At 45.7% G+C, this 10,485-nt stretch overlaps 1 protein-coding gene across 1 annotated transcript in view; it reads left to right on the top strand.

Annotated features, from left to right (window-relative positions):
• ak5 (adenylate kinase 5) overlaps positions 1 to 4,970 on the top strand; it is a 208,837-nt gene extending 203,867 nt beyond the window's left edge. Inside the window, exon 14 of the mRNA XM_046360607.1 lies at positions 4,763 to 4,970. Within this exon, the coding sequence (XP_046216563.1) occupies positions 4,763 to 4,828 (66 nt within the window). The 3' untranslated portion in view covers positions 4,829 to 4,970. The remainder of the gene's footprint in view (positions 1 to 4,762) is intronic.
• The last annotated feature ends 5,515 nt before the right edge of the window (positions 4,971 to 10,485 follow it).

Genomic DNA, 10,485 nt, shown 5'->3' with positions numbered 1-10,485 from the left:
TACGTACATATCCCAACCAAAAGCCATGGATTACAGGCAACATCCACATCGAGCTAAAGGCTAGAGCTGCCGTTTTCAAGGAGTGGGAGACTAATCCGGACGCTTATAAGAAATCCTGCTATCCCAGGATTAAGAATTAATCCTATTACACTGGCTCTGATGCTCGTCGGATGTGGCAGGGCTTGAAAACTATTATGGCCTACAAAGGGAAACCCAGACGTGAGCTGCCCAGTGACGCGAGCCTACCAGATGAGCTAAATGCCTTTTATGCTTGCTTCGAGGCAAGCAACACTAAAGCATGCACGAGAGCAACAGCTGTTCTGGATGACTGTGTGATAACGCTCTCGGTGGCCGATGTCCAAAAAAACAGGTCAACATTCACAAAGCCGCTGGGCCAGACGGTTTACCAGGACGTGTACTTAAAGCGTGCGCTGACCAACGGTCAAGTGTCTTCACTGACAATTTCAACCTCTCCCTGACCGAGTCTGTAATACCTACATGTTTCAAGCAGACCACCATAGTCCCTGCGCCCAAAGATGCAAAGTTAACCTGCCTAAATGATTACGACCCCGTAGCACTCACGTCAGCAGCCATGAAGCGCTTTGAAAGGCTGGTCATGGCTCACATCAACAGCATCCTCCCGGACACCCTAGACCCACTCCAATTCACATACCGCCCCAACAGATCCACAGATGACGCAATCTCAATCAACCTCCACACTGCCCTTTCCCACATGGACAAAAGGAACACCTACGTGAGAATGCTTTTCATCGACTACAGCTCAGCATTCAATATTATTACATTACAATATATATAACATAGTGCCCTCAAAGCTCATCACTAAGCTAAGGACCCTGGGACTAAACATCTTCATCTGCAACTGGATCCTGGACTTCCTGACAGGCCTCCCCCAGGTTGTAAGGGTATGCAACAACATGTCTGCCATGCTGCCATGTGCCTTCTTAAAAGTTAATTAAAAGTTCATATGTGGAATCAGTTGTGTTGTGACAAGGTAGTGGTGGTATACAGAAGATAGCCCTATTTGGTAAAAGACCAAGTCCATATTCTGGCAATATTCTGGCAAGAACAGCTCAAATAAGCAAAGAGAAATGAAAGTCCATCACTTTAAGACATGAAGGTCAGTCAATAAGGAACATTTCAAGAACTTTGGAAGTTTCTTCAAGTGCAGTCGCAAAAACCATCAAGCTTTATAATGAAACTGACTCTTATGAGAACCGCCACAGGAAATGAAGGCCCAGAGTTACCTCTGCTGCAGAGGATAAATTCATAAGAGTTACCAGCCTCATAAATTGCAGCCCAAATAAATGCTTCACAGAGTTCAAGTAACAGACACATCAACATCAACTGTTTAGAGGAGACTGTGTGAATCAGGCCTTCATGGTTGAATTGCTGCAAAGAAACTACTACTAAAGGACAATAAGAAGAAGAAGAGACTTGCTTGGGCCAACAAACACGAGCAATAGAACAGGTGTATGTATATACCTTACAGTGAAATGCCTAATAGAACAGGTGTATGTATATACCTTACAGTGAAATGCCTAATAGAACAGGTGTATGTATATACCTTACAGTGAAATGCCTAATAGAACAGGTGTATATACCTTACAGTGAAATGCCAAATAGAACAGGTGTATGTACCTTACAGTGAAATGCCTAATAGAACAGGTGTATGTACCTTACAATGAAATGCCGAATAGAACAGGTGTATGTACCTTACAGTGAAATGCCTAATAGAACAGGTGTATGTACCTTAAATGGCATATATTACCTTACAGTGAAATGCCTAATAGAACAGGTGTATGTACCTTACAGTGAAATGCCTAATAGAACAGGTGTATGTACCTTACAGTGAAATGCCTAATAGAACAGGTGTATGTACCTTACAGTGAAATGCCTAATAGAACAGGTGTATGTACCTTACAGTGAAATGCCTAATAGAACAGGTGTATGTATATACCTTACTGTGAAATGCCGAATAGAACAGGTGTATGTACCTTACAGTGAAATGCCTAATAGAACAGGTGTATGTACCTTACAGTGAAATGCCGAATAGAACAGGTGTATGTACCTTACTGTGAAATGCCGAATAGAACAGGTGTATGTACCTTACAGTGAAATGCCTAATAGAACAGGTGTATGTGAAATGCCTAATAGAACAGGTGTATGTATATACTTACAGTGAAATGCCTAATAGAACAGGTGTATGTATATACCTTACAGTGAAATGCCTAATAGAACAGGTGTATGTATATACCTTACAGTGAAATGCCTAATAGAACAGGTGTATGTACCTTACAGTGAAATGCCTAATAGAACAGGTGTATGTACCTTACAGTGAAATGCCTAATAGAACAGGTGTATGTACCTTACAGTGAAATGCCTAATAGAACAGGTGTATGTACCTTACAGTGAAATGCCTAATAGAACAGGTGTATGTACCTTACAGTGAAATGCCTAATAGAACAGGTGTATGTACCTTACAGTGAAATGCCTAATAGAACAGGTGTATGTACCTATAAATGCCTAATAGAACAGGTGTAATGCCTAATAGAACAGGTGTATGTACCTTACAGTGAAATGCCTAATAGAACAGGTGTATGTACCTACAGTGAAATGCCTTACAGTGAAATGAAATGCCGAATAGAACAGGTGTATGTACCTTACAGTGAAATGTCTAATAGAACAGGTGTATGTACCTTACAGTGAAATGCCTAATAGAACAGGTGTATGTACCTTACAGTGAAATGCCAAATAGAACAGGTGTATGTACCTTACAGTGAAATGCCTAATAGAACAGGTGTATGTACCTTACAGTGAAATGCCTAATAGAACAGGTGTATGTACCTTACAGTGAAATGCCTAATAGAACAGGTGTATGTACCTTACAGTGAAATGCCTAATAGAACAGGTGTATGTATATACCTTACAGTGAAATGCCTAATAGAACAGGTGTATGTATATACCTTACAGTGAAATGCCTAATAGAACAGGTGTATGTATATACCTTACAGTGAAATGCCTAATAGAACAGGTGTATGTACCTTACAGTGAAATGCCAAATAGAACAGGTGTATGTACCTTACAGTGAAATGCCAAATAGAACAGGTGTATGTACCTTACAGTGCTTACTTACGTGCCCTTATTAACCAACAATGCTTTAAAAATAAGTGTTAAGTAAAAAATAGAAACTAAAAGTAACAAATAATTAAACAGCAGCAGTAAAATAGACAGACTGGTGGAAATCTGTCCTTAGTTCTGATGAGTCAAAATACACACAGAGGAGGGGAACGGATGGTCTCCGCATGTGTGGTTCCCACCGTGAAGCATGGAGGAGGAGGTGTGATGTTGTGGCGGTGCTTTGCAGGTGACACTTTCTGATTTATTTTGAATTCAAGGCACACTTAACCAGCATGTCTCATTGCAGTCGGTGATCTACCACTGTTGTGTCGTCAGCAAACTTGATGATGGTGTTGGAGTTGTTCGTGGCCACGTAGTTGTGGGTGAAACTAAGCACACACCCCTGAGGGGCCCCCGTGTTGAGGATCACCACCTGGGGGTGGCCCGTCAGGAAGTAGTTATGTCCCCTGTTGTCCAGGTGGGAAAGGGCAGTGTGGAGTGTGATTGAGATTGCGTCATCTGTGGATCTGTTGGGGCGGTATGTGAATTGTATTGGGTCCTGGGTGTCTGGGATAATGGTGTTGATGTGAGACATGACCAGCCTTTCAAAACACTTCATAATTACAGATGTGATGATAGTCATTTACAGTAGCTAGGTTACCTTGGGAACAGGGACAATGGTGTTCAGCTTGAAACATGTTGGGACAAGGAAAGATGAATGAAGACAATTGCCAGCTGGTCTGTGTGTGCTTTGAGAACCTGGTATTCTGGCCTTGTGATTGCCAGCTGGTCTGTGTGTGCTTTGAGAACCTGGTATTCTCTCCTTGTGATTGCCAGCTGGTCTGTGTGTGCTTTGAGAACCTGGTATTCTCAAATCAAATCAAAATCAAATCAAATTTATTTATATAGCCCTTCGTACATCAGCTGATATTCTCAAAGTGCTGTACAGAAACCCAGCCTAAAACCCCAAACAGCAAGCAATGCAGGTGTAGAAGCACGGTGGCTAGGAAAAACTCTCAAATCATTAAAATCCAGACAGAAAATATTTACACAAGAAGCAATCTAATATCACACAGTCAAAACTCTCCGTGGTTTAGTTAAGTTCACCATTCTGCGATTCTCACTGTTGTTAATAAACATCGGGCCTTGTTCTGGCCTTATGGTTGTTAACCCGTTTAAATGTTGAGCGAGACACAGTCATCCTTAGTTGGATATAGAGCTCTCAACGTGAAGAATATTCTCTGTTAATATGAAATAGCGCCAATAGCGTACAGTCACGAAGTAGAGTCATGTTTATTTTACAGTTATAAGAAATGTGAAATCTTATAGTAAGTCATTTCATGCCTTATTGTCCCACTTTTGTTGAAGAGGAAAATAAATCAGATTGTTTTTTAAAATTAATATTTTCTTCATTTTTATACTATATACTTGAGCTTGTGTCCTAAAAAGTGAATATAACTATTTTGACCAGAAGATGACCAGTTATCGTTTATGTTTATTCTCATAGAGAAATAATTACTTTAGGATCTGTTTCGGCAGAAATCTAAATGTTGCCCTATTAGAGTTTGAAAGGTGCCTCGCATCGAATCCTAATCTTAGTTTGTTTCATGTGTTTTCCTCCCAGATTGATGCCGAGAGGTCTCCTGAAGAGGTGTTTGCTCAGATCTGTCAGGCCATGGACTCCTGCTAGAGGAACACACGCATCTCTACATCATCACTACCACCGCCCCAGAGGTCTATCTACTACCACCACCCCAGAGGTCTAACTACTACCACCACCCCAGAGGTCTATCTACTACCACCACCCCAGAGGTCTAACTACTACCACCACCCCAGAGGTCTATCTACTACCACCACCCCAGAGGTCTATCTACTACCACCACCCCAGAGGTCTATCTACTACCACCACCCCAGAGGTCTATCTACTACCACCACCCCAGAGGTCTAACTACTACCACCACCCCAGAGGTCTATCTACTACCACCACCCCAGAGGTCTATCTACTACCACCACCCCAGAGGTCTATCTACTACCACCACCCCAGAGGTCTAACTACTACCACCACCCCAGAGGTCTAACTACTACCACCACCCCAGAGGTCTATCTACTACCACCACCCCAGAGGTCTAACTACTACCACCACCCCAGAGGTCTATCTACTACCACCACCCCAGAGGTCTAACTACTACCACCACCCCAGAGGTCTAACTACTACCACCACCCCAGAGGTCTATCTACTACCACCACCCCAGAGGTATATCTACTACCACCACCCCAGAGGTCTAACTACTACCACCACCCCAGAGGTCTAACTACTACCACCACCCCAGAGGTCTATCTACTACCACCACCCCAGAGGTCTATCTACTACCACCACCCCAGAGGTCTATCTACCCACCACCCCAGAGGTCTATCTACTACCACCACCCCAGAGGTCCTACTACCACCACCCCAGAGGTCTATCTACTACCACCACCCCAGAGGTCTAACTACTACCACCACCCCAGAGGTCTAACTACTACCACCACCCCAGAGGTCTATCTACTACCACCACCCCAGAGGTCTATCTACTACCACCACCCCAGAGGTCTATCTACTACCACCACCCCAGAGGTCTATCTACTACCACCACCCCAGAGGTCTAACTACTACCACCACCCCAGAGGTCTATCTACTACCACCACCCCAGAGGTCTATCTACTACCACCACCCCAGAGGGGTATCTACTACCACCACCCCAGAGGTCTATCTACTACCACCACCCCAGAGGTCTATCTACTACCACCACCCCAGAGGTCTACTACTCTATCTACCACCACCCCAGAGGTCTATCTACTACCACCACCCCAGAGGGGTATCTACCCACCACCCCAGAGGTCTATCTACTACCACCACCCCAGAGGTCTAACTACTACCACCACCCCAGAGGTCTAACTACTACCACCACCCCAGAGGTCTATCTACTACCACCACCCCAGAGGTCTAACTACTACCACCACCCCAGAGATCTAACTACTACCACCACCCCAGAGGTCTATCTACTACCACCACCCCAGAGGTCTATCTACTACCACCACCCCAGAGGTCTATCTACTACCACCACCACCCCAGAGGTCTATCTACTACCACCACCCCAGAGGTCTAACTACTACCACCACCCCAGAGGTCTATCTACTACCACCACCCCAGAGGTCTAACTACTACTACCACCCCAGAGGTCTATCTACTACCACCACCCCAGAGGTCTATCTACTACCACCACCCCAGAGGTCTATCTACTACCACCACCCCAGAGGTCTATCTACTACCACCACCCCAGAGGTCTAACTACTACCACCACCCCAGAGGTCTAACTACTACCACCACCCCAGAGGTCTATCTACTACCACCACCCCAGAGGTCTATCTACTACCACCACCCCAGAGGTCTATCTACTACCACCACCCCAGAGGTCTAACTACTACCACCACCCCAGAGATCTAACTACTACCACCACCCCAGAGGTCTATCTACTACCACCACCCCAGAGGTCTATCTACTACCACCACCCCAGAGGTCTATCTACTACCACCACCCCAGAGGTCTATCTACTACCACCACCCCAGAGGTCTAACTACTACCACCACCCCAGAGGTCTAACTACTACCACCACCCCAGAGGTCTATCTACTACCACCACCCCAGAGGTCTATCTACTACCACCACCCCAGAGGGGTATCTACTACCACCACCCCAGAGGTCTATCTACTACCACCACCCCAGAGGTCTATCTACTACCACCACCCCAGAGGGGTATCTGCTACCACCACCCCAGAGGTCTATCTACTACCACCACCCCAGAGGTCTATCTACTACCACCACCCCAGAGGTATCTATCTACCCCAGAGGTCCTACTACCACCACCCCAGAGGTCTAACTACTACCACCACCCCAGAGGTCTAACTACTACCACCACCCCAGAGGTCTATCTACTACCACCACCCCAGAGGTCTAACTACTACCACCACCACCCCAGAGGTCTAACTACTACCACCACCCCAGAGGTCTATCTACTACCACCACCCCAGAGGTCTAACTACTACCACCACCACCCCAGAGGTCTAACTACTACCACCACCCCAGAGGTCTAACTACTACCACCACCCCAGAGGTCTAACTACTACCACCCCAGAGGTCTATCTACTACCACCCCAGAGGTCTATCTACTACCACCACCCCAGAGGTCTATCTACTACCACCACCCCAGAGGTCTAACTACTACCACCACCCCAGAGGTCTATCTACTACCACCCCAGAGGTCTATCTACTACCACCACCCCAGAGGTCTATCTACTACCACCACCCCAGAGGTCTATCTACTACCACCACCCCAGAGGTCTAACTACTACCACCACCCCAGAGGTCTATCTACTACCACCACCCCAGAGGTCTATCTACTACCACCACCCCAGAGGTCTATCTACTACCACCACCCCAGAGGTCTAACTACTACCACCACCCCAGAGGTCTATCTACTACCACCACCCCAGAGGTCTATCTACTACCACCACCCCAGAGGTCTATCTACTACCACCACCCCAGAGGTCTAACTACTACCACCACCCCAGAGGTCTAACTACTACCACCCCAGAGGTCTATCTACTACCACCCCAGAGGTCTATCTACTACCACCACCCCAGAGGTCTAACTACTACCACCACCCCAGAGGGGTATCTACTACCACCACCCCAGAGGGGTATCTACTACCACCACCCCAGAGGTCTATCTACTACCACCCCAGAGGTCTAACTACTACCACCACCACCCCAGAGGTCTAACTACTACCACCCCAGAGGTCTATCTACTACCACCCCAGAGGTCTATCTACTACCACCACCACAGAGGTCTAACTACTACCACCACCCCAGAGGTCTAACTACTACCACCACCCCAGAGGTCTATCTACTACCACCACCCCAGAGGTCTATCTACTACCACCACCCCAGAGGTCTAATGACTACTCTCCTCTCCTACTCTTCCTGCATAGTGCACTACCTTCTACCAGAGCCATATGTGCAAAAAGTAGTGCACTATATAGGGAATAGGGTGGTATAGGGCTCTGGTCTAAAGTAGTGCACTATATAGGGAATAGGGTGGTATAGGGCTCTGGTCTAAAGTAGTGCACTATATAGGGAATAGGGCCCTGGTCTACAGTAGTACTACTATATAGGGAATAGGGTGGTATAGGGCTCTGGTCTAAAGTAGTGCACTATATAGGGAATAGGGCTCTGGTCTAAAGTAGTGCACTATATAGGGAATAGGGTGGTATAGGGCTCTGGTCTAAAGTAGTGCACTATATAGGGAATAGGGCTCTGGTCTAAACTAGTGCACTATATAGGGAATAGGGCTCTGGTCTAAACTAGTGCACTATATAGGGAATAGGGCCCTGGTCTAAAGTAGTGCACTATATAGGGAATAGGGTTCTGGTCTGTAGTAGTGTACTATATAGGGAATAGGGTTCTGGTCTATAGTAGTGCACTATATAGGGAATAGGGCTCTGGTCTATAGTAGTGTACTATATAGGGAATAGGGCTCTGGTCTATAGTAGTGTACTATATAGGGAATAGGGCTCTGGTCTAAAGTAGTGTACTATATAGGGAATAGGGCTCTGGTCTATAGTAGTGCACTATATAGGGAACAGGGGGCCATTTGGGATGCAGACTTCTCCTTGCCTGTATCAACTCTGCTACTCTGAAGAGACACGGCCACAAGACTCTCACACTTTTACACTCTCTCTCACACACACACACCGACATTTAGAAATAGAAATCACTGAAATGCATGGTCTTGGAGGTACATCATATATCTATGCTGCAGTGGGAACAACTCTTGTATTTGTAATTTGTAGCTGTAGTGGTTCAAAATAAAATAAAATAAAAAACTAGATGCGCAAACGCTGATGGCATTTCGTGTTGAATAAAGTTTTAATTTAATTACGTTTTAATTTAATTACTCTCCTTATATTTTCAAAGCATTTTTCCGTGATAAATAATATTATATTATATTGTGCTTGCAACTAAACAAAACAAAATGTCAATAAGGTGTGTAAACTGTGTTTATCCTCCACTAAAACCACTGCTTGGACACTAAAGAGGCTTTAACTTAGCATTAATTAACACTTTACTAATGAGAGTGGTGACATTAGTTTCAGTATGATATCGTACAGTACTTACCAGGCTATCCCATTCTGTCGTACAGTACTTACCAGGCTATCCCATTCTGTCGTACAGTACTTACCAGGCTATCCCATTCTGTTGAAAACACAGTGTAACGCTGCCTGCTGTGTGCCTGTCAGTGTGTGTGTGTGTGTGTGTGTGTGTGTGTGTGTGTGTGTGTGTGTGTGTGTGTGTGTGTGTGTGTGTGTGTGTGTGTGTGTGTGTGTGTGTGTGTGTGTGTGTGTGTGTGTGTGTGTGTGTGTGTGTGTGAATCGGATGGTGTTCTCCATCTTGTTCTATGACCCCCATAAGTGTCAGAGGACTGACGATAACTGGTACCACTTTGGGGTATAGTGACCCCCCAAAAAAGGGGTTAAATATATATTATATAAACATATTTCCTGAACTTAAAAACTTTATTTTTGACTTGGTCTGTTAACCATCTGAATGTGTTATTCAATGATGTTCTATAGCAGTAAAGGTCAAATACAATATTATAAATCAAAGGCTTATAGACAGCCTTGTTGTCCCTGAGGCACAGAGAGAGTTCTCTGCCTTGTTGTCCCTGAGGCACAGAGAGAGTTCTCTGCCTTGTTGTCCCTGAGGCACAGAGAGAGTTCTCTGCCTTGTTGTCCCTGAGGCACAGAGAGAGAGAGTTCTCTGCCTTGTTGTCCCTGAGGCACAGAGAGAGAGAGTTCTCTGCCTTGTTGTCCCTGAGGCACAGAGAGAGTTCTCTGCCTTGTTGTCCCTGAGGCACAGAGAGAGTTCTCTGCCTTGTTGTCCCTGAGGCACAGAGAGAGTTCTCTGCCTTGTTGTCCCTGAGGCACAGAGAGAGTTCTCTGCCTTGTTGTCCCTGAGGCACAGAGAGAGTTCTCTGCCTTGTTGTCCCTGAGGCACAGAGAGAGAGAGTTCTCTGCCTTGTTGTCCCTGAGGCACAGAGAGAGAGAGTTCTCTGCCTTGTTGTCCCTGAGGCACAGAGAGAGTTCTCTGCCTTGTTGTCCCTGAGGCACAGAGAGAGAGGCACAGAGAGAGTTCTCTGCCTTGTTGTCCCTGAGGCACAGAGAGAGTTCTCTGCCTTGTTGTCCCTGAGGCACAGAGAGAGTTCTCTGCCTTGTTGTCCCTGAGGCATAGAGAGAGAGAGTTCTCTGCCTTGT

Source organism: Oncorhynchus gorbuscha, linkage group LG08 (assembly GCF_021184085.1).
Source record: "Oncorhynchus gorbuscha isolate QuinsamMale2020 ecotype Even-year linkage group LG08, OgorEven_v1.0, whole genome shotgun sequence".
NCBI classification, from domain to species: Eukaryota; Metazoa; Chordata; class Actinopteri; order Salmoniformes; family Salmonidae; genus Oncorhynchus; species Oncorhynchus gorbuscha.
The sequence above is the reverse complement of the archived record's forward strand: the minus strand, read 5'-3'. Positions and strand labels throughout refer to the sequence as shown.